This window comes from Balaenoptera musculus, chromosome 10, assembly GCF_009873245.2.
Source record: "Balaenoptera musculus isolate JJ_BM4_2016_0621 chromosome 10, mBalMus1.pri.v3, whole genome shotgun sequence".
Classification (NCBI taxonomy): domain Eukaryota; kingdom Metazoa; phylum Chordata; class Mammalia; order Artiodactyla; family Balaenopteridae; genus Balaenoptera; species Balaenoptera musculus.
The window spans coordinates 6,060,507-6,084,956 of record NC_045794.1 but is presented as its reverse complement, the minus strand read 5'-3'; the positions used below and the strand labels follow the sequence as shown (position 1 = coordinate 6,084,956).

Here is a 24,450-nt window from a genome sequence, read left to right as displayed (position 1 = left end):
CCGAGGCAGGACGGGAGGGGGTGGCGGGGAAAGCACGTGAGGGCAGCGGGGCCGGAACCGGGCCTCCTCCCTCCTTTGGAGGCCTGACTGGAGAGGAGGATGCAGGGACAGGCCAGGCCCAGCCGCTGGGAAAGGGGTAGCAGAGCCAGTGGACACTCCTGGGCTGGGCCCCCGGAAACCCAGCTGGGAACAGATGGAGTTCCAGACACAGCTGTGTCCAGCCAGCAGGACACCAGATCCGAAAAATGGATGGGCCTGGACCGTCAAACTTGGAGGGTGCAGAGACCCACGGAGAGCCTCGGCCAGCCAGACCAGCATCTGGGAACCAGAAGTCCTGGTTGGCAGACTGTCTGGACTCCTGGCTTCCCACCCCGTTGTGTGACTTTTTAAGATAAACTGCAAAGGAGTCACAAGCCAGCCAGCATCCCCTTCCCTGAGTCAACCCAGCCCACACCCACCTCAGTGGACACAGGTCACCTACGAGATTCTCCAGAGGATGCAGCGGCCCCTGCTCCCCTGTCCTCAGAGAAGGCGGTGGTGCAGCATAGACCAAGTTCCCATGAGCAGGGCAGCCGGGCTGGGGCTGGGTGGCCACCACCCTCAGTCCCAGCCTCTCACCCAGGAGCCTTTGAATCCCTTTGAGCTGGAGGGAGCTGACAGCCCACCAGACTGGGCCCGTCACCTTAAGGATGAGGACACGGAGGCCAAGGTGCCATGTAGAGGAGACCAGGATTCCAGGGGGACTCGGTCTGGTCCTTGTCCCTTTTCTTCCCACCATTTCACTGCAACCCATTAACAGTATCCCCGCCCTCCCGCACCCATGCCAGGGTGTCTGGTCTCCAAGTTCCTGTGCTCCTGGCTCACTCCCACTTGTCCTTGAGGGTCACCTGGGCTCTGGGAAGCACCTCCACCCCGGGCTGCCCAGCACCCCTGCAGACCACTCCCTGTGACCCGCTGCTTGTCATCCGCTGGCCACTGGGCCTTGAGCTCGGCAACGGCCTGCCCCGGATCTGTAACTCTGGGCTCCCGGAGCTTCACACAGGGTCTGGCATGAACCGCGTGTCCAGTACATATTTATGGACTAAACCGATGATGCCTCGCCCACGTCACACAGCCAGTCCGTGGCAGAGCCAGCCTAGAGGCCGGGGCTCGAGATGTCTGTGTCCCAGCTCATTCCAGCAACCAGGCTCCCTCCTCGTGACTCAGGGGTGCCTCCCTCAGCATGACTGGCCGTCTGGAGAGAGATCACCTGGGCACCATCCCTGCCCACTCCTTGGAGGGTTCTGTTCACACATCCTAACCCTGGTTGGTCTGACTGGCTGGACAGGCTCCTGGGGGAAGAGTGGAAAGTCCAGGTCAGGGGCGTGCCCCTGGTGGGGGGCGGATCACAAAAGGGCGAATCAGCCTGCCTGAGCTGTAGACATCTCTCTCCTCTCCTGGTGCGGGCCTAGGACCCGCACTCTGCCGGTGAACATCCGAGGCTGCCTGGGGAGGGAGGAAGTGTCAGAATGGCACGCACTGCTCAGGTCAAGGAAGTGGGGTCTGGGACTGGACACACCACTGAGCTCTTAAATGCAGAAAGATCTGTGTGTGCACCTTAGATCCCTTTTTCTATTTTTTTTTAAAAATTAATTAATTAATTTATTTATTTTTGGCTGCGTTGGGTCTTCGTTTCTGCGCCAGGGCCCCCTCTAGTTGCGGCGAGCGGGGGCCACTCTTCATCGCGGTGCGCGGACCTCCCACTATCGCGGCCTCTCGTTGCGGAGCACAGGCTCCAGACGCGCAGGCTCAGTAATTGTGGCTCACGGGCCCAGCCGCTCCGCGGCATGTGGGATCCTCCCAGACCAGGGCTCGAACCCGTGTCCCCTGCATTGGCAGGCGGACTCTCAACCACTGCACCACCAGGGAAGCCCCCTTTTTCTATTTTTTAACAAAATTTTTAAAATTGAAATTTAGTTGATTTACAATGTTGTATAGGTTTCAGGTGTACAGCAAGGTTATTCAGTTATATATATAACTGAACATATATTCAGTTATATGAAATATGAAACATACATATTTTCAGATTCTATTCCATTCTAGTTTATTATAAGATATTGAGTACTATTCCCTGTGTTAGACAGTAAATCCTTGTTGCCTATCTATTTTATATATAGTAGTGTGTATCTGTTAATCTCATACTCCTAATTTATCCTTCCCCCATCTCTTTCCCCTTTGGTAACCATAAGTTTGTTTTCTATGTCTGTGAGTCTGTTTCTGTTTCGTATATAGATTCATTTGTATTATTTTTTAGATTTCCACATACAAGTGATATCGTATAATATTTGTCTTCCTCTGACTTACTTCACTTAGTATGACATTCTCTTGGTCCATCCATGTTGCTGCAAATGGCAATATTTCATTCTTTTTAATGGCTGAGTAATATTCTATTATATATATATATATCACATTCTTCTTAAACCAATTGTCTGTGGCTGACATTTGGGTTGTTTCTATGTCTTGGCTGTTGTAAATAGTGCTGCTATGAGCATTAGAGTTGCACGTATTTTTTTGAATTAGAGTTTTCGTCTTTTCTGGATCTATACCCAGGAGAGAGATTGCCAGATCATATGGTAGCTCTAGTTTTAGTTTTTTTAAGGAAACTCCATACTGTTTTCCATAGTGGCTGCACCAATTTACATTCCCACCAACAGTGTAAGAGGGTTCCCTTTTCTCCACATCCTCTCCAGCGTTTATTATTTGTAGACTTTTAAATAATTAATTAATTAATTAATTAATTTTTTGGCTGTGTTGGGTCTTTGTTGCTGCGCGCGGGCTTTCTCTAGTTGAGGCGAGCGGGGGCTACTCTTCGTTGCAGTGCGCGGGCTTCTCATTGCAGTGGCTTCTCTTTGTTGTGGAGCATGGGCTCTAGGCGCTCGGGCTTCAGTAGTTGTGGCACGCAGGCTCAGTAGTTGTGGCTCACTGGCTTAGTTGCTCCGCGGCATGTGGGATCTTCCCGAACCAGGGATCGAGCCCGTGTCCCCTGCACTGGCAGGCGGATTCTTAACCACTGAGCCACCAGGGAAGTCCCATTATTTGTAGACTTTTTGATGATGGACGACTGGTGTGAGGTGGTACCTTATAGTGGTTTTGATTTGCCTTTCTCTAATAACTAGCGATGTTGAGCATCTTTTCATGGGCCTGTTGGCCAACTGTATGTCTTCTTTGGAAAAAAGTCTATTTAGGTCTCTTTTTAAATTATTATTATGGAAATCATGCATAATTTATACATATGCAAAAGAGGAGACAATAGTACTGTGAACTCCCAGCCTCAACTCAGGCGGGTCTTATTTCTCCCATAGAACCCTCTCCTACTCTTCTAATCTTCTCTTAATTATTTTGAAGCAAATCCCAGACATATATCATTTCATTTGAAAATATTTTAAGATTTTACTCAAAGACAGGGACTCTTTTTCTTTTAATTGAAGTATAACCTATAAATAACGAAATGCATAAAGTACACTAATCCTATGTGTACAGATCAATGAATTTTCACTTTTGTGTATTCCTGTGTATCTCCCAGAATACTTCCAGCACCCCAAAATGTTCCTGCATGCCCTTTCCAGGCAAAGCTCCCTGCTTCACAGGTAAGCACCATCTCAGATCCTTTTAGCTCCAGCAGGCTGAAGTATATTCTTTCTGCTGCCAGCATGAGCTGTCACTTCAGCATTCAAGGACTCTCTGGGTCCTATGGAAAGAGTCCTAAGATCTGGACTTTAATCTTGGCCCCATCACTTCACCTCTTTGGGCCTCTTTTTTTGTGCCAAGTCAACTGCTGCTTTGCTTGCAGATCTGATCTGTTCTCCACCCTTCCCCTGCTCTGTTCTGTTCACTATTGGGAACTACATTTCCCAGAGTGCTTCCCTGTAGGCTCAGCCAATAGGAAGACAGGTGGGTGGAGGACAATTTGGTGGGAAGAGGGAAGAAGCCAGGCGGTTTCTATGCTTCTCTGCTTTCTGACACGGCGTGCAGCTGGTTGTGTTGCTTCCTTCCATCCTTCCACTATCCCAGCCCCTACCAGGCAGCCCCCACTATTTAGTTTCTGCCAAATAGCTCTGGAGGCTTCTGGGTCTGTAAGGCTGCATTATAAGTTTGCCTTTCCAGCCCTAGAGATGTAGCTGCTTCCTGCTTTGCTATTTTCTGGGTTGCCTTGCTGTCCCCCACTGGCTTCTCAGCATTTCCATCAACCATGTACCAACTCTCCGTGTTAAACTTCTTCCATTTGGAAGACTTAGAGTGTTTCCTCTTTCTGGACCCTGATGGACAAATTTCATCCATAAATTTTTATCATGCCTGCCCAGCCTTCTCCGGGAGGATGAGGGGAGCCTCACAAGTCCATGAACTCCTCATGGGCAGACATTGTCTCTGCTTCTTCCCTTTCGTGTTCTTCATCGGCTTCCTTGAGGTTTTGCTGATTTCCATGGGGCAACACCAGACCCCGACTGAGTGCCCCATAGACCCCCAGAGTGTGTGGGAGTGAGGCTCTTCTCCAGGCCCTCTCCAGAGGGGGTTGCTGGGAGATCCTTCTTCCCAGAGGCCCATGAGGGATCCAAAATCCATGGGATTGGATTCTTTTTTTTTTTGGTTTTTATTAGAGTATAGTTGATACACAATCTTGTGTTAGTTTCTGCTGTACAGCAAAGTGAATCAGTTATACATATACATATATCCACTCTTTTTTAGATTCTTTTCCCATATAGGTCATTACAGAGTACTGAGTAGAGTTCCCTGTGCTATCCAGTAGGTCCTTATTAGGTAGCTATTTTATATATAGTAGTGTGTGTATGTCAGTCCCAATCTCCCAATTTATCTCTCCCCCTCCTTTCCCCCTGTGGATTCTTCTAAATACTCTTCTTTCTCCCCTCTTCCCCGTACTGCTCTCAGCCAACTGCTGTCCTTGAACAGGGTCTGGTACACACTGAGAAATGTGTAATTGATGAGGGTTGTCCTTCTCCAGAATATTTTCACTGGGGACAATCCCTCAGCCCAGTCGTCCTCAACTGGGGTGATTTTGCCCCCTTGAAGACATTTGGCAATATCTGGAGGAGTTTTTGATTGTCACAATTCAGGGGGTACTATTGGCATCTAGTCGGTAGAGGCCAGGGATGCTGTTAAACATCGTACAGTACACAGGACATGGCCACAACGAAGAATTATCCAAGTGTCAATAGTGCCAACGTTGAGAATTTCAGCCTTAATCCAAAGGAATAAACTTCAAATGGTGAGCTTCTAGGCATCGTGCCAGGTGACTGGACTAAGAGTGGCAGGGAGGGATTTTCTGGAACATTATTTTAAGTTAAAGACAAATTCATACTACATAAACGCAGGTAAAAGGACACTGTTTTCCACAGTGGGCAGCCCAGTGTGGAGAGGCTAATTAGCTCTAAGCAGTAAGAATAAAAAGTTACAATTACTTGAGTGACTCCTTTTTACCCTAGAAAGGATAGAGACTGAAATGAAAAGGTGAAGGAAATTTAGATAAATTAACAAACCACAAATTAATGGGTACTCAGAGGAAATTAGGATGTTGGATGTTTTGAGGATATCTTCATTTATTTTTTTAATTTTTAAAAAATTCATGGGACTTCCCTGGTGGTGCAGTGGTTCAGAATCCGCCTGCCAATGCAGGGGACATGGATTCGATCCCTGGTCTGGGAAGATCCCACATGCCGCGGACCAACTAAGCCCGTGCGCCACAACTACTGAGCCTGTGCTCTGGAGCCCGCGAGCCACAACTACTGAAGCCCGTGGGCCTAGAGCCTGTGCTCCACGACAAGAGAAGCCACCGCTATGAGAAGTCCACACACCGCAAGGAAGAGTAGCCCCTGCTCGCCACAACTAGAGAAAGCCTGCGCGCAGCAATGAAGACCCAACGCAGCCAAAAATCAGTTCTGTATTTCTCTACTTATAATGGTGACTTACGACTCCTATTTCTAGATAATGAAACAAATCTTTTTGTCCTGCCCAAGTGACTCCAAATTTACTCCTTTTTTACTAGCTTAATTGCTTTATCCTATGCATTTGGAGGTAAACTTCAAAATGGGTAAGAGCAATCTTTAGAATTTAATTTGTATCTATGTTATACCTAGTATAGTGCTTCAGACAATAAACTGATTAAAATTGTTAATGGAAAAAAAAATGTACTCAAGTATAGTTGATTTACAATGTTGTGTTAGTTTCTGCTGTACAGCAAAGTGACTCAGTTATACACATATATACATTCTTTTCCATTATGGTTTATCACAGGATATTGAATATAGTTCCCTGTGCTCTACAGTAGGACTTTGTTGTTTATCCATCCTATGTATACTAGTTTGCATCTGCTAATCCCAAACTTCCAATCCATCCCTCCCCCACCACCACCCCTTGGAAACCACAAGTCTGTTCTCTATGTCTGTGAGTCTCTTTTGTAGATAAGTTCGTTTGTGTCAAATTTTAGATTTGAGGATACTTTCTCATAGCACATCACTCTCTGTCAAAGATATACCTTGAGTCTTACCCAAGATGCTAATTCTGCTGTCTTCTGCAGAGGGGGGGGAGTCAACAAAGACGGGCCACTAGACCCTGGGGCCACTGGCAATAAACCTAGTGCCTGTCTTCAGAGAACTCATAATATGGTCCGTGCATACGGAAACACACACATCCACGCATGCACACACGCACACACCGAGATAAGAGTGTACAGCAGTGCGTGTTGGAGCGTGGGGGAGAAAGCGATCACTTCCACCATCTCCTGTCCCCAGGGAACAAGAGGCAGGAAGACCCCCCGAACTCACAACCCTCATTCCACTGCAGACCCTCGTCTCCCCTCTCTCACTGCAGCCTTTGCACAGTTTATGGCCAAACCACAGGGTTAGAGGATGGCCGGTCCTGGGAGGGGGAAGGAAGGGCTGGGGCTCTGGGAGAGGCTGGGGGAGCTTCAAGACAAGCCCTACAAGGCCCTGATGCCCCGCAGAACAGGCCTCCACGTCTCTGGAAGTCAGGGAGCATCACTGAGCTTGGAAAGGGGAAGCTCAGCTCTCCATCTGGCCCCACCCCCAACTCCCAGGGTGATGTGGGCAAGTCACTTTGCTTCTGGGGCCTCAGTTCCCTGATGCATTAAGCAAGGGGCTAGATGCAGAGCCAGCTGGAAAGGGCTTTGGTGACCATCTGGGCTGCCTTACAACCCCACCCCCTCCCTTTCATTGAGAGCCCGGTGGCCCAGAGTGGTAAAGTGTCATTTTGTGTTTTTTTTACATTCTTTTTTTTTTTTTTTAATGTTCTTTTCCACTGTGGTTTTTCCCAGGAGAAACTGTCATTTTCTAAGGCACATAGTTTAAAAGCCAACATGGAAGTCATAGAATAATGCCTAGACCGTGGTCCCATTTATGGAAAAAAAACTATATATCTTGTTTTTAAAAAATACATGTAAGTCTATAAAAGCACCCAAAAAAGATACAGATGGACACAAATGACAGTGGCTCTCCTGGGCCAAGGGGTGGGAAAGGAATGGGACAGAGGGAGGCTTTTATTGTCCTGTAAACCTCCGTGTTGTTGGAAAATTGTGTTGTGAAAAAAAAAACATGTTCAGGTATTTTTTTCTGCACCTTAAAAGATAATATTTAAAACAGAGCCATGACACAAGTGCAGGTCTCAGATTTCTGTTTTTTTCACAACAGCAAGCTTGCTCTGGCCCGATCCAGATCTGGAATGCTGCTGTCTCTAAGCTCCTGCACCCTGGCAGGTGCTACAGGGACACCGCGCTTGCTCTACGGCTCAGCCCAGGCTAGGCCTCTCCATCCTGCTCACCCAGCCCTTGAGAGGAAAACGAAAACTATTTGCCGTGAGGCCTTGGGCCAGTGGTTGGATTTCAGGCACCAGCCGGCAAATAGAAAAGGCAGGGATGTGCCTCTCTGAACCTCTGAGATGGGACGAGCAGGGTGCTGCGTACCCCACCTGTAGGTAGGATGTCCCTTGGGAAGGCGGGGACGGTAGAGAGAGCTTCTCACGGAGCCTGGGAGAGAATCCAGGACCCTGATGGCTGGTCAATCCACGGACTCTCTGTGGGAGTGTGTGAACCTTCCTGGTGTTCAAAACCAGGTGCAGGGGAGCCCCAGTTCCCCAAGAGTCTGTGGCTGGTCTCTCTTGGGGTGTGTGGCAAAAGCCCTAAGCAGACACCCCCCTGCCGAAGGAGAATTCGGCTCTTGTTCTTCACTCTACTGCTGTTTGGTTTTGTGTCCACAGAAAATGGGCTTATCTTTGCGGAGGGCAGTTTCTTCATCTGGAAAATAAAGAAAAAGCCAGCCTTTCCCTTCCGAGGGGAGTTGTCCCCTATACGTGTCAGGGGAGCAATGGGGCGCGTTTGGAATCCTGGTCGACAGCAGCTCTCACTTTAAGAGGCCACAGGAGACGGGCGCAGACAGGGCTGTACCCTGAGCCCGCTTGTTCTGCAAGACCCAGCAGAGATGCCATCTTCTCCGGGAAGCCTTCCCGAGCCCCCTGGGTGAGTGCCTCTCCCTCCCTCCCCGCCGCCAGGCTAGCTCAGCACTTGGCCTCCGCAGCTGTCACTAGGATCCTTGTCTTATGCCGTCGGGGCCTGTCCTCTCCCACCCAGCTACATCAGTGCTCAGGCTGGGCCCCGGGGCAGGCGGGAGAAGCCAGTGGACGCCTCCTGCAGGGACACAGCGGCAGACCTCTCACCTGGCTGTGTGGTTTGGTCTCTTGTGCCTCCTGGGCCCTCTTTTTTGGGCCTCATTCTCTGATGCCTTCCCTCTTCACTTGGCGCTTCACTATTCTCTTGCTCGGTTGCTTGGGGCAGAGACTTTGGGGGAAAAACACAGCCCCACATTGAGCTTTTCCTTCCTTCCAGGGCTGGTGCAGCCTTGGGCCAGGCCCAGCCTCTTCCTCCGCATCTCCCTGCACGGCCCACATCCCTCCCTGTCTGCTCGGTGCCCCCTGTCCCTGAGCTCCCTGGGCTCCGGGGTTCTGCCCAAGTGCCCTGCCTGGCCCCTTCTCCGAGCACACATTCCTGCAACCCCGTGACCACAACTGGGGACATTACACATTCCTGGCCTGGCAGCCAGTGATGTAAAAAAGAACAGAATGTCCCAGGGCCCCGCCCAGCCCCCAGCTCCACCTGGGCCCCTCCCTGGACTGGACAATGTAGGGTTGCTGGTGAGGAGTTATGAGGGAAGAGGCTGGACCAGCTCGGACAGGGAGAAAGGAGCTCTGTGCCTGGTGCCAGGTGGGGCCGGAGGTGCTCCCACCTTAGTGAGCAGGGAGGGAGGTTGCAGACATCCCTTCTCCTTCCTCTCCAAGGCCCGGGGGTGAGGCTGACCCAGGGGTGCCTCTGGAGGGACTCCCCAGGGAGGGGCCCTGGCTCCTGGAAGCCCACGCAGGGGGGCCCTCCTGCTCTCCTTCAGGGGAGGGGCTCCTTTGGGGGCTGGCTCCCTCCTCCTCACCCCCCTTCTCTGCCTCTCCTCTGTCCCTCCCTCCCAGTCCCTCACCCTCTCCTGGTCCATCCACCTCCCTGCTCCTGCCTTCCCTGTTCTCCTGGTCTCCCCGCCTTAGTCTCACTCGTCCTAACTTGCCCTCTTTCCCATGCTTTGCCCTCCCGGCTTTGTGTTCAGGATCCTTCTCCTGGTTCGAGACCTCTGACCCTCCCCTGCCATTCTGTCTCCTGGTCTCCCTGCCTGCCAGCTCCCCGCCACTCCGAGGCCCCGACTCTTCTCCCGCCACCTCTCGCCTTCCCTGTCCCCGTGCTCCCTCCCGGTCACCTGCCCTCAGGCGCCCTCCTCCCGCTGGAGAGCTCTCAGCTCCGGCTCCTCCTCTGCCCCTCCCCCTGCCCAGCTCACCTTTAATTGAGATGCTAATGAGGCTTCTGTCGCTTCCATCCCTGGCGGGCGGGCGGGCTCCCGGGCCGGGCTGCTGCACCTGTCAGGTGAGGGGGAGGAGAGGCCGGGCCGCCAGATCCAGCTGGAAAGGAAGCAGTCCCAGTCCAGCCACAGCCTGGGAGCGGGGAGCAGGAGGCAGCCCAGGCCTCTCGGAGCCCTGCAGTCCTCGGGGCCGAGAAGCAGTCAGGCCACGGCCCGAGGTCAGGGCCAGAGACCGGAGGGAGGGGAGGAAAAGGAAGGGGGACAGGACCAGAGAGGCTGGCGCCCGGAGAGGAGACAGGCAAGGAAGGGAGCCGAGAGACACCCAAAGAGAAGCACAAGGCAGAGACAGGGACGGAGAGAGGCTAAGACACAGACGCCGGAGGAAGAAGACCAAAGAAAGGGATTGACTCAGCGGGGCAGAGACTGCAGTGGAGACAGAAGGGGAGATTCTAGGACCGAAAGCAAAAAGGTGGTCTCATCGGGGAAGCAGAGAGGTCACTCCAGGGAGGCTCCAGCTCTTCTGGCCCCGACTCCTGCAGGTCAGCTGGCTCCTGGGGAGGGGGGCGGGTAAGAGAGGGAGAAGGTGGGCTGAGGGTGGGCTGAGGGCATGGCCCCGAGATGATGATGGAGGCACCCAGAGCCCAGGACTCAGTCCTGCCCCTCGTCCTCCCCGACCCACCCAAGGGCTCATGAAGGGAGACAAGCGTGAGGAGCCTGAGCCGGGCCCCGAACCTGCGGCCCCCCCGCCGCCCACGGAGGAGGAGGAGGCCCTGCTGGAGTTCCACCACTCCTACCGGGAGCTCTTCCAGTTCTTCTGCAACAACACGACCATCCACGGCGCCATCCGCCTGGTGTGCTCGCAGCACAACCGCATGAAGACGGCCTTCTGGGCCGTGCTCTGGCTCTGCACCTTCGGCATGATGTACTGGCAGTTCGGCCTGCTCTTCGGAGAGTACTTCAGCTACCCCGTCAGCCTCAACATCAACCTCAACTCGGAGAAGCTCGTCTTCCCCGCCGTCACCGTCTGCACCCTCAATCCCTACAGGTCGGTCTCCTTCCACTGCTTCTCCGAGCCTGGGAGGGGGGTTCAGAGGGTACAGGGGTGCCCACTGGGCAGGCAGATGCTCAGACCCAGAGGTAGGAGACGACACTCCTGTCCCGAGGTGGACCTCCCTTTGGGCAGGACAGGGAGTCCCCAACCTGATGGGCTGGCCTTCGCTCTGCCCAGTGACGCCTTCCTAGTGCCCGAGGCTTCTCCAGAGCAGGCTTGGGGCACCGACAACTTCCTCCTCCGGCCCTTCATCCTCCCGCAAGTGGGAGGGAGTGCTGATGAGGTCAAGATGCTGAGAAGTCCAGAAGGGCAGGGTAGGGGTCAGCCCCTCCTCCGCGTCAGGCGATGAAGCTGATGGAGGTTCTGCAGTAGGGCCATTGCAGGTGCGGTGGGGTGGGCGGTGGCAGCTGGCAGGGGCTGGGCCCTGGTATGGTGGTCTTGGTTGAGAAGGGGCGTTTGTTTTGGAGAAAGCACAGTGGCGGGTGGTGGCAAAGCATTCCGTGAGCCCGGAGGCGGGGGCTTGGAGAGTCACAGAGCCAGGAGAACAGGACAGCACTGGTCAGGCTGTTTCCCCAGAGGCTCAGGTGACCCTACTGGGCTGTACAGTCCACCTGCCCAGGTGACTGACTTTTACGTACTTGGGTGTGTCCTGAAGTTTTGGGTTTCATCACTGTTCTTTGCCAATTTTCGGTCTGGAAGCCAGAGCGGGTGGAGGTGACCATAGAGAAGACAGGAGGGCAGGGCTGGGTGTTTACACACACCCACATTTTCTGTGTATTCACTCAGTTCTGCCACACCTTGGGACACCCGAGGCAGGCCAGACATGGGGCTAGGCACCCGGCAAATGGGTTCACCAATAATTCCTGCAGTTGTTGCCGAGGGCCAGGTACTCTGCTAGGTATTTGAAAGATAAGATGGAAGAGACAGGCATATAAACAAATAACTTCAGCTCACTGTGATAGGTACAATAAAAATCGTGAGGTATATAGTCTCTGTCTTCAAGGAGTGTAAGATTTACGAGTGCACGTGTGTGTGATCTCAGGAGTCTGTGTGTGAGCAAACAAACGGGGTGTGCGTGCGATTGTGGGTGACTGGGATTGGTCACACACTGGAGGTGGTATATTCTGTTGTGTCTGAAGGTGTGTCATGAACTAATAAGGGTTGGGACCTCCTGTCCTATAGAGAAACGTTGCTGGGCCATTTCACTGATTAACCCCCTTATAAGGTCCAGGGTAAGAGGCCAGTTACTAAGAAGCTGCCTCACGCACCAGACACAGCTAAGTACCCCACAGGCACCTCCTTTAATTCTCCCAACCATCCTACGAGGCAGGTACTATTATCATCCCTGTTTTACACTTGAGGAAACTGAGGCAAAGAGAGATAAGGCACAAGGTCACAGAGACAGTGACTCCGCTGTGACTCACCCTGTTTGCCTGATCGCGAATCCTGCTTCTTCTTAACACCCAAGATGTGCATGTGGAATAAATGGAATCTCCGCTCAGATGTTACATCTCTTTTCTGAGCTTGTTTTATTCCCCTTCTCAGCCTTCTTTCTCTTCCCCTGGTCCCTGTGACTTTGCTTCTCTTCTTCCCAACCTCGCTGCTCCTCTGCCCTAATCTTTCCCCCCTCTTCCCCCACCCTCATCCCCTGGGGCAGTGGCGGAGGGGAGGGCAGGCAGGCGTGAGGCCTAAGCTCTCAATAAAATACTTGTGGTTGAAAGATGTGGGTGAGAGATGGACAGGGCTGGGGTGAATCTGTTGAGGCCTGCATATTTTCCAAGGTTCTGCAGGGAGCAGGGCCCTGAACAGTAGTGGAAAAAGCCCCCAGGGGGCTGTGAAAACCAGAGCCCCAGCCTCTGGGGCCTGCAGGCTGGGAGGCAGGTGTCCACACAGGAACAAAATCCCTCCTGCACGACTTAGTGGGGAGAGAACACAGCACCCTGGAAGGGAGGGGAGTCAGGGAAGGCTCCTCAAAGCCGGACAAGGGTATTGAACGTCTACTATGTGCTTGATCCTGCACTGGGTGTTTTAGAAGCACTACCTCATTTAATCTTGACAAGTCCATGGAGATGGGCATTATTATTTCCAGTTTTGCAGATGGGGAAGTGGAGGTGAAGTAACTGAGCAGGGTCAAACAGCAAATAATAAAAAAAATAACAACGATAATGGCTAACACATACAGTACTTAATATAGTACTTAATAGTACAAACAAATGAAAATTTTCTATTAATTAAATGATTTAATCTTCACAACAGACCTCTACTGTAGATACCAGTATTACTCCCATTTTATAGCTGAGGAAACTGAGGCCCAGAGAGGTTAAGTAACTTGCCCAAGTTCACACAGGGAACCGGTGGTGAAACTGAGGTTCAAAAATCCCCCCCCGCCCCCTCCCTCGCCCCACCTAGGAGCCAGTGCATCCTAGGTCAGCAGCTTGGTCACAAACCAAGTGTGTTTGATCTCAAAGCTCTTTCTCCCATTGCACTTTAAGGAGGGGCCAGGCAAAGGCATCCAGGGTTGGGGGGCTGGTGGGAGTCTGTGGGGAAGAGCAGCAGGAGTCCAGAGGGAGGAGGGAGGAGGGAGGAGGGAAGGATCCAGGCTATTGGTTCGTGTTCCAGGAGAGAGGCAGGGAAGGGTGGATAGGTTGATGCACCCAGTTGGGGGTGGGTGGTAATCTGAGTGTGACCCACGCTGCTGGCTGGCATGGGTACTAGAGGCAGAGGCAAGATGGGTGACTTGGACAGGGGAAGCAGGGAGGAGGTGGAAATCGTGACCAGATGCCCACCTGCAGGCAGCTGAGCGTGGCCAGCAGAGGCGGAGGAAGAAGGGGGAGGGTGGTTCTGGGCCGTTCTATAACTGCCAGAAAAGGGGACAAGGCTGAAGATCTTCATGCTAAGCAAGGAGGTGCTGAGAATCCAATGTGAAAGGTCAGCTACAGCAATCCCCTCCTTTCTGGTTAACAAAGGGTTTTCTTCACCCCAGAGACAGGGCCAGACATATCCACATCCATGGCAAACAAAGCCCAAGAACATATTTTTCATCCAGTCCTCGGAGGGATTGAGGCTGATTCTAAGGAAGAGCTTGACATTCTTAGACAGCAAAGAAGGTCATGGAATCTTCCTTCCCAGAGATGGCAGAGCAGGGGGCATGGCAGTGAGGAGAAGGGCAGTGCCCCAAAGAGCTGCATTGAGGTAGGGGAAGGCTTTGAGCCAGGCCATCCGTCCCTGACCCTGGTCGGGGGTAGACCCTGCACTCACACAGGATCTGGAAAGCAGGCTCTGCATTGGCAGGGACAGAAAGCCCAGACTCTTACACCTGACACTCTCCCAACCCCCTCCCAGGGATGGACTCCTTCACATCAGGAACCTTACTACCTCTGTAGCAGCTGTTGCTGGAAAGTTCTTCCTTAGGTAAAGCTGCAGCTTACCTCATCGTCACTTCTACCCTCCGGTCCTGGTTCTGTCTCTTTGGAGAAACTCTAAAGACATCTTCTTCTTTGCCCGATGGCCATCAGTTCAGGTGCACCTGACCGTGCTGCAGTTTGCCAAGTCCACTATCGCGATCTGATCTTCATCACAAGCTTGCTGGATAAGGAGGGAACTGTCAGCCCAGAGTCAGAGGACAAGACGGAGGCTCTGAGACCCTGAAGGCTTTGCAAAGGTCACCCAGCTGCTAGGTGGACGAGTCAGAATTGGAATCTGGTCTTAGGCTCCACTTTTGTTAAGATCACAAAGTCACAGGGCAGGTGAGTGGCAGGCAGTGCTCCTCTGTCTCCTTAGCTTTCTCTGCTTCAACAATAGGTTACTATTATCGTTCGCATTAAAGAACAGTCATGATTATAAAAACAACAGCTGCAGTTATACAGTACCCACTCTGCCAGGTATTTTCCTCAGTACTTTTCATTAACTCATTTAATCCTTATAACCACACTATGCAGCAGGTACTCCCATTTTACAGATGATGAAACAGAAGCACAGAGAAGATAAAGTAACTTCTCCAAAGTAACTTCTCCAAGGCTAACCATCTAGAAAGTGGTGAGGCTAGGAAATGAGCATGGAAAGCTGATTAGATCTCAGTTCCTGTAATGTTCCCTTTAACTGCTGTTCTTTTTTTTTTTTTAATAGTAATCTTTTATTTATTTATTTATTTATATATTTATTTTTGGCTGTGTTGGGTCTTCGTTTCTGTGCGAGGGCTTTCTCTAGTTGCGGCAAGCGGGGGCCACTCTTCATCGCGGTGCGCGGGCCTCTTCGCTATCGCGGCCTCTCTTGTTGCGGAGCACAGGCTCCAGACGCGCAGGCTCAGTAATTGTGTCTCACAGGCCTAGCTGCTCCGCGGCATGTGGGATCTTCCCAGACCAGGGCTTGAACCCGTGTCCCCTGCATTGGCAGGCAGATTCTCACCCCCTGCGCCACCAGGGAAGCGCCTATTCTTTTTATTATTTATTTATTTATTTATTTATTTTTGGCTGTGTTGGGTCCTCGTTTCTGTGCGAGGGCTTTCTCTAGTTGCGGCAAGCGGGGGCCAGTCTTCATCGCGGTGCGCGGGCCTCTCACTATCGTGGCCTCTCTTGTTGCGGAGCACAGGCTCCAGACGCGCAGGCTCAGTAGTTGTGGCTCGCGGGCCTAGTCGCTCCGTGGCACGTGGGATCCTCCCAGACCAGGGCTCGAACCCGTGTCCCCTGCATTAACAGGCAGATTCTCAACCACTGCGCCACCAGGGAAGCCCTACTGCTGTTCTTTTAATGACCAGTAACAAACAAATCTCAGAATGTCAAACACACACCTTACACCTGAGCTACATTTTCTCCTATGAGAGGATGCGGGACAGCCGGCTGGACTTTTATGAGGGAGATAGTGGAGGAATACTGTGAGGACGTGGACTAGGCAGTGATTGTTGTGGCTGCACACGAGGGCCTCCTGGGACTCTTGCAAAAACTACCTTGTTTGGGCCCCACCCGATCCCACCAAATCTGACTCTGGTGATTGAAGCCCTGCACTGATGGTTCACTTTTTCTTTAATTGAGGCAAAGTTACATACAGTAAAATGCACAGATCTTAGGTGCTCTTTGAGGCTTGGCAATCAAGATATTGATATTGAACATTTCCATTAGCTGGTGACCCTTTGTAGTCAATTCCTCTCCCACTATCATCTTCTGACTTCTATCACCATCAATTAGTTTTTTCTGTTCTTAGACTTCATATAAATGGAATCACACACTATGAATTTTCTTGTATGTGTGTCTAGCTTATTTGGCTCAACTTCATGTTTCTGAAATTCTTTCATGTGGTTTTTTGTTGTTTGTTTGTTTTTGTTTGGGGTTTTTTTCTGTATCAGTCCCTTTTTACTGCTGAGCAGTGTTGATGGACATGTGGGTTCTTTCAAGTTTTTGACTATTATGAATAAAGCTGCTATGAACATTCACATACAAGTCTTTAGGTTTTCATTGCTCTTGGGCAAATAGCTAGAAGTGGAATTGGGTGAAATATCCAGAGGGTTATAAGGTAGATGTAGATTTAACTTTATAAGAAACTACCAAACTGTCCTCCAAACTGGTGGTACCATTTTAAACTCCCAGCAGCAGCAATTCCAGATGCTCCACATTCTCACCAACATTTAATGTTGTCAGTCTCTTACTTTTAGCCTAATGGATGTTAAATGGTACCTCATTATGGATTTCATTTGCATTTACTTGAGGACTAATTATCTTGAGCACCTTTTCATGTGTCTAGTGACCATTTGTATATTTTGGGGGTTCATTTTTAAAACAATTTGTCTTTTTCTTGTTGATTCATAAGAAGTTTTTATATTTCAGGATTTCTTCTTTAGATATATTTTAAAAAATATTTATTTGGTTGCACCGGGTCTTAGTTGTGGTATGTGGGCTCCTTAGTTGTGGCATACATGTGGGATCTAGTTCCCTGACCAGGGACGGAACCCAGGCCTGATACATTGGGAGCGAGAAGTCCTATCCACTGTGCCACCAGGCAAGTCCCTAGATATTCTTTATTCCAAGGAATTTTGCCCACCCCAAGGTCATGAAGATATCTTCTATATTTTCTTCTATAGTCTTTATGGTTCTGGATTTTTTGTTTAGGTCTATGATCCAGCTTGACTTAATTTTTGTATACGGACTAAGGTAGAGGTTGAGGTTCTTTTTTTTTTCTTTCTTTCTTTTTTTCATACAGTATCCAGTTGTTCCAGCACCATCTGTTTTAAAAAAATTATTTTCGCCATTGAGTTGAACTGGTGCTTTGGTCAAAAATCAGTTGACCATATATGTGTGATTATATTTCTGGACTCTATTCTGTGCCATTGATCTTTCGTTTAACCTTACATTAGCACTACACTGTTTTGATTACTGTGGCTTTATAGTCTTAAACTCAGGTAGAATAAGTCCTCTAACCTGGCTCTTCTTTTCCAAAATTGTTTTGGCCATTCTAGGGTCTTTGCATTTCCATATCAATCTTAGAATCAGCCTGTGAATTTCTTCCAAAATGTCTGCTGAAATTTTGATAGACACTTGAGTTGAATCTAGAGAGCAATCTGGGAGACCTCATGAGTTTCTTTTTCTTTTTTTTTTTAATATTTATTTATTTATTTTTGGCTGTGTTGGGTCTTTGTTGCTGCACGCGGGCTTTCTCTAGTTGTGGCGTGTGGCGGCTACTCTTCGTTGGGGTGTGTGGGTCTCTCATTGCGGTGGCTTCTCTTGTTAGGGAGCACGGGGTCTAGGCGCACAGGCTTCAGTAGTTGTGGCACGTGGGCTCAGTAGTTGTGGCTTGCAGGCTCTAGAGCGTGGGCTCAGTAGTTGTGGTGCATGGGCTTAGTTGCTCCGTGGCATGTGGGATCTTCTCAGACCAGGCCTCGAACCCGTGTCCCCTGCATTGGCAGGTGGATTCTTAACCACTGAGCCACCAGGGAAGTCCCCCTCATGAGTTTCTGATCCATGAACATCTGCAACTCCTTTAATTTTGGTCTTGGTGGTTTGTTTCAGCAGGATTTTCAGTGTACAGGTCTTGCACTTCTTTCATTAGATTTATTCCCAGTGTTTGATGTTGTTTATGCTGTTTAATATGGAGTTGTATTTGATTTCATTTTCCAAATATTTGTTGCTAGTTTTTAGAAATACAATTAATTTTTGTACATTGGCTTTGTATCTTGCAACCTCGTTTAATTTCTAGGTGTTCTAAGTGTTTGTTTTGTTTTGGTAGATTCTATCCCTAAGGCCCTGCTACTCTGGACTTTCGTGATGCAGAATATAGGCCTTGTATTGAGAAGAAGGAATGTGAGGATTTATACTGGACAGTGTTTAACTTACAGTGTTTGGGCCCCACCCGAAACTCATTAAAACTGAGTCTCCTCTGGTGTACGGTGGGCAGGAGGGGGCGCGGCGTATGCAGCATTGGCATTGGCATTTTTTAAGTTCCTTGGAAGATTCTAGAAGTGCAGTTGAGAACCCCAGATTTAGAAAGGGTCAGGTGGTAGACGGACCCAAAAGCTACCCTCGCCGGGGCGGGAAGGGGCGGGGGAATGGGGCGGGATGGCGCGCGCACCGCGGGTCCCTGGAGTGTCTGGGCCCAGGCCGCCCACCCGCCTCCTGCCCTGGGAAGGGGCAGACAGGTTCCGGGTTCCCTTCCAGGCCAGGGCTAGGTGGGAGGAGAGCGCCGCCCGCCTCTCCCTCACGATAAACATGCGGCAATAAATGCCGTCACCGCCGGAGCTCACTGTCGCCTCCTATTATTCCGCGGACACACCTGTCTGCACGCCCCCTCGCCCCCGAGATAGCCTGGGAGACCCCAGAGCTATTCCCCGCAGGCTTCTCCGGGAGGAACCGACCTCTCGGGTTACAGACAGGGAAACTGAGGCCCAGGGGGGCCGGGGATTGTCGCGAGGCCGCCGCCTCCTAGTCCGACCCTCTGCCATGGCCCCTCCCAGGTACACGGAAATTAAAGAGGAGCTGGAGGAGCTGGACCGCATCACAGAGCAGACGCTCTTCGACCTGTACAAGTACAACTCCTCCAACACCCTCGTGGCCCACGCCCGCGGCCGCCGCGACCTGCGGGAGTCCCTGCCGCACCCCCTGCAGCGCCTGCCGGTCCCGGCTCCGCCCCACGCCGCCAGCAGAGTCCGCCGATCCGGCTCCAGCCTGAGGGATAATAACCCGCAGGTGAACAGGAAGGACTGGAAGATCGGCTTCCAACTGGTAAGGCCCCGCCCACTCGCCCCGCCCCTCTGGTTCATCCAGAGCCCGGGACTCCGCTCCGCCCCCTTTTCCTACGCGCCTCTGCTGCCAGTGATACAAGGCGGGCCCAGTCCGCTTGCTGGTAAAATGAATAAGGTAAATACTTAAATATGGTTTGAAAAATAAAATTAAATGGCATCTCTCTGGGCGCCAGCTTGTGGAGGCTCCTCGCTGGGGGCCTCTGTGGGAGCGTTTATGGGGTGGGAAGTCAGATCTACTGTGGAAAATGCACTTTCTGAATTCCAATCCCCCCCAGTGGGACTCAGTTGGGACCCTCCAGTGTGATGGGGCACTGGGGCTCCGCCGGCCTAAGACAGAGACTAGGGAGACAGTAACAAGGAAACTTTAAAAATAAATGGGAGAGAAGCAGAGAGAGAAGAAAGAGAGGCCCCTTTAGTGAGAGCGGAGCATGGTACCCGGAGACGGGGGTTCCAGTCCCTGCTCTGCTGCTGGGACGAACCACTTGATTCCTCAGTCTTCCCATCTGTGAAATGGGGAGAAGAATCCTTGCTCAACCCTCCTCGGAGGCTGCATAAATGACCCTGAGGTGTGTGTAGCACCCCGAGGTGTGGTCTCCTCCATTAATCCCCTGCTCTCCGGGTCCGCTCTTCTCGGGGCTTCTGTTTCTTCCCACTCCTGGCTCCCCACCCCTGTCTATCGGTCGTCAGGACCCCAGACTATCCATTCCTTGACCTTGGCCCCGTCCTGCTTACCCTTGCTGCTGGTCCTCTGACTCTCTGGTCTCCTGTGTCTAGTGCAACCAGAACAAATCGGACTGCTTCTACCAGACGTACTCATCAGGGGTGGATGCAGTGAGGGAGTGGTACCGCTTCCACTACATCAACATTCTGTCCAGACGGCAGGACACCTCTCCATCGCTGGAGGAGGACGCGCTGGGCAAATTCATCTTCGCCTGCCGCTTCAACCAGGCCTCCTGCAATGAGGCGTGAGTCTGTCCCTGCGGCCTGGCTTCGTGCTCCCCACGGGGTCTCCTTCCCTGCGCCAGCCTGAGGCCCAGCATGGCCAGCACCCCGGAATGCTGGTTGACTAAATAAATGCCTGCAGGTGGAGAGGAGGGAGAAGCATTGACTTCAGGTCCAAACCTCTGCCCCAGGAATTGTCCTGCAGGATTTCTGCTGCTCCCTGCAGGGCTGGGTCTGAGTGAAGCAGCCTCAAATGGATGCCCTGGGAAGGCTGGGGTTGAGGTCCGGCTTTGAGAAACCAAGGGCTGGAAGCATGGTTCCCCATTTTTCTAAGGCCTCTTTCTCACTAGCATCAAACTCCAGAGTGCCTGGAAGGTCATCTGGTCCCCTGCCCCACTTGCTCAGATGACGCGGCAGTAGTGGTGTAGTGGACACAGCATGGACTGAGTCAGGGACTAACCCTCAGTTCCTGCTCTGGCTCTGTTTCTTCCAGGCCAGGTGACTCTGAGCATTTCACATCACTCTTCGGAGCCTATTTCTTTGTAAAGTGGGGGAAATGAGATTCATTCAATGTTCATTGAACAAATATTTTTGGCTGTCTGGGCTATGTGCCAGTCACTGTTGTAGGCACTTGGGATACGTCAAAGAAGAAGAAGAAAACTCCTTGCCCTTTTGGCACTTTTTCTTTCTTTTTCTTCTTTTTTTTTTTTTTCTTTCTTTCTTTTTTTTTGGCCACACCGTGTGGCATGCTGGATCTTAGTTCACTGACCAAGGATTGAATCCACTCCCCCTGCAGTGGAAGTTCAGAGTCTTAACCGCTAGACCTCCAAGGAAGTCCCTTGGCACTTTTTCTTAAGTGATGAAGATGATGATAACATCTATCTCCAAGTGCAAGAGATGACGAGTTGAGGGCACTTTACACACTGCAGTGAGTGGTGGGTCTCATTACTCCTGTGAAGTGACACTCACACAGACGAAGTGACTTGCCCTAGGCCACCAGGCCAGCTTGAGCCAAGGGTCCTCCCCACTCTACTGCATTGCTCGCCAGGCATTCTTTCAGTCACATCTCCTGTCATAATGTCCTTGCAAAGAGGTCATGGCAGCTGCCAGCTCTCTGAGGGCTGGGAGAGGCTAGGGGTAAAAGGAGGTCCCCTTCTGTAGCCTCTGGCCCCTCCTACCCCCGCCTTCCCCTCCCTATTCCTCAGTGTTCAGGCACCATCTCCCTGCCTCTGCCTGGCTGAGGAAGGGTGTTCAGGCAGCATCTCCACTCCACAGGGACCCCTGCCCTTTTTTGTCACTAGGGCCACGTGTCACCTGCTTCTGCCGCCACCCCTCACCTGGAGCACACAGCCTGCCCAGCGCACACCTTTGTTCCTGTCTCTTGTTTCTGTGTTCGTTTGAGGACAGAAGCTGCCACTGGGGAAGTGAGACCAGCACCTGAGCCTGGGTCAGCCCACACCTGCCACCGACTCGCTCTGTCACCCTCTCACTTTGCCTGCCCCAGGCTGCTAGCCTCCCCATCAATGGAAAGTCCATCGTTCATCCCAGGCTTGACGCTTCGCTCACTTCCTCAGTTCAGAGCCTCATCATTTCTCACCGGGGTTATTATAACCCTCCTAATTTGTCTCTCTGCCTCTCAATCCTCCCTTTATTCTGCGACTACAGGAGGCTTTAATACTTCCGGGGTCTGCCTGCACTTCACTGTGCTTAACTATTCCAGCCAGGCCTGCTTAAAATCCTTCAGCGTCTCTCTGGCCTTCGGAATTGAGTTCAAGCTCCCTATCATAGCTTTCTCAGTCCTCCCCTCCCCCGTATCCAACACCCTCTCCCCTCTCTCTATAATCTTTTCTTTAATAACAGCTTTACTGAGGGACTTCTCTGGTGGCCCAGTGGGTAAGACTCCGCGCGCCCAATGCAGGGGGCCCTGTTTCGATCCCTGGCTGGGGAACTAGATCCCACACGCGTGCCGCAACTAAAAGATCCTGCGAGCCACAGCTAAGACCCAGCGCAGCCTAAATAAAAAAATTAAAAAATAAGTATAAAAAGAAAACCAGCTTTATTGAGATATAATTCACATACCACAAAATTCATCCTTTTAATGGCTCCAATTCATTTGTTTTTAGTATATTCACAGAATTGTGCAACTATTACCACTATCTAATTATAGAATATTTTCCTCACTCCCTGTTCCTTCCCCTCCTCCAAGCCTTGGCAACCACTAATCTACTTTCTGTCTCTGTGGATTGCCTACTGGGGACATTTCATATAACTGGAATCACACAATATGTGGTCTTCTGTGACCGGCTTCTTTCACTTAGCATCGTGTTTTCAAGGTTCATCCATGTTGCAGTGTTATCAGTAATTCATGCCTTTTTTTTTTTGGCCATGTCGAGAGGCATGTGGGATCTTAGTTCACCAACCAGGAATCAAACTGGTGCCCCCTGCAGTGGAAGCACGTAGCCCTAACCACTGGACTGCCAGGGAATCCCCCCAGTTCCTGCCTTTTTTCTGACTAAATAGTTTTCCATTGTATGCATAAGCCACATTTTGTTTATCTCTTCTTCAGTGGATGGACGTTTGGCTATTATGAATAATGCTGCTATGAGCATTCTTGTACACGTTTTTGTAGGGATGTATATTTTCATTTCTCTTAGGTAGATACCTAGCAGTGGAATTACTGGGTCACATAGTAATTCTATATTTAACATTTAGAGGAATTGCCAGACCGTTTTCCAAGTAGCTGCGCTGTTTTGCATTCCCACCAGCGGTGTGTGAGTGTTGCAAATTCTCCCCAGCCTCCCCTTGTTATATCTGTCCTTTTGACTTTAGATGTCTTAACGAATCCCTGTACTCTTTTTTTTTAAATTAATTTATTTTATTTATTTTACTTTTGGCTGTGTTGGGTCTTTGTGGCTGCACGCGGGCTTTCTCTAGTTGTGGCGAGCGGGGACTACTGTTTGTTGCGGTGCACGGGCTTCTCATTGTGGTGGCTTCTCTTGTTGTGGAGCACGGGCTCTAGGTGCGTGGCTTCAGTAGTTGTGGCACAAGGACTCAGTAGTTGTGGCTCGTGGGCTCTAGAGCGCAGGCTCAGTAGTTGTGGCGTACGGGCTTAGCTGCTCCGCGGCATGTGGGATCTTCCAAGACCAGGGATTGAACCCATGTCCCCTGCATTGGCAGGTGGATTCTTGACCACTTTGCCGCCAGGGAAGCCCCCCTATACTCTTTTTTTTTTTTTTGGCTATGCCACGTGGCTTGTGGGATCTTAGTTCCCCAACCAGGGATTGAACCGGCGCCCTCGGCAGTGGAAGCGTGGAGTCCTAACTACTGGACCACCAGGGAATTCCCCTGAATCCCTATATTCTTTTTTTTTTTTTTTTTTTTTTAAATTTTATTTATTTATTTATTTATGGCTGTGTTGGGTCTTCGTTTCTGTGCGAGGGCTTTCTCTAGTTGCGGCAAGTGGGGGGCCACTCTTCATCGCGGTGCGCAGGCCTCTCACTATCGTGGCCTCTCCCGTTGCGGAGCACAGGCTCCAGATGCGCAGGCTCAGCAATTGTGGCTCACGGGCTTAGTCGCTCCGCGGCATGTGGGATCTTCCCAGACCAGGGCTCGAACCCGTGTCTCCTGCATTGGCAGGCAGATTCTCAACCACTGCGCCACCAGGGAAGCCCCTATATTCTTTTATTTATTTATTTATTCATTTATTTATTCATTTATCTATTCATTTATTTATTATGGGTTTTTTTTGATGTGGACCATTTTAAAAGTCTTTATTGAATTTGTTACAATATTGCTTCTGTTTTATGTTTTGGTTTTTTGGCCACGAGGCATGTGGGATCTTAGCTCCCCTACCAATGATCAAACAACGGGCCCCTGCGTGGGGAGCATGGAGTCTTACCCACTGGACCACCAGGGAAGTCCCTGAATCCCTATACTCTTTTTTTTTTTTTAATGTATGTATGTATTTATTTATTTATTTTTGGCTGCGTTGGGTCTTCATTGCTGCGCGCAGGCTTTCTCTAGTTGCGGCGAGCGGGGGCTACTCATCGTTGCGGTGGCTTCTCTTGTTGCGGAGCACGGGCTCTAGGCGCGCGGGCTTCAGTAGTTGTGGCACGCAGGCTCAGTAGTTGTGGCTCGTGGGCTCTAGAGCGCAGGCTCAGTAGTTGTGGCACATGGGCTTAGTTGCTCCGCGGCATGTGGGATCTTCCCGGACCAGGGCTCGAACCCGTGTCCCCTGCATTGGCAAGTGGATTCTTCACCACTGTGCCACCAGGGAAGTCCCTGAATCCCTCTACTCTTAATAGCAAATTTATATAGCTCTTACTGAGTGCTAAGCACCG

General features: G+C 50.9%; 1 protein-coding gene across 5 annotated transcripts in view; it reads left to right on the top strand.

The window, feature by feature from the left end:
• Positions 1-7,732: 7,732 nt before the first annotated feature.
• Positions 7,733-24,450, top strand: part of SCNN1A (sodium channel epithelial 1 subunit alpha) — a 24,842-nt gene continuing 8,124 nt past the window's right edge. Inside the window, exons 1-5 of one of the 5 annotated variants that reach the window (XM_036866408.1) lie at positions 7,733-7,980; positions 8,263-8,521; positions 10,578-10,938; positions 18,881-19,148; positions 19,943-20,133. In XM_036866408.1, the coding sequence (XP_036722303.1) occupies positions 10,583-10,938; positions 18,881-19,148; positions 19,943-20,133 (815 nt within the window). In that variant the 5' untranslated portion in view covers positions 7,733-7,980; positions 8,263-8,521; positions 10,578-10,582. Of the gene's footprint in view, positions 8,522-9,983; positions 10,939-18,880; positions 19,149-19,942; positions 20,134-24,450 lie in introns of those variants that run through there. The other 4 variants (XM_036866407.1, XM_036866406.1, XM_036866405.1 and 1 more) reach the window with 4 other exon arrangements.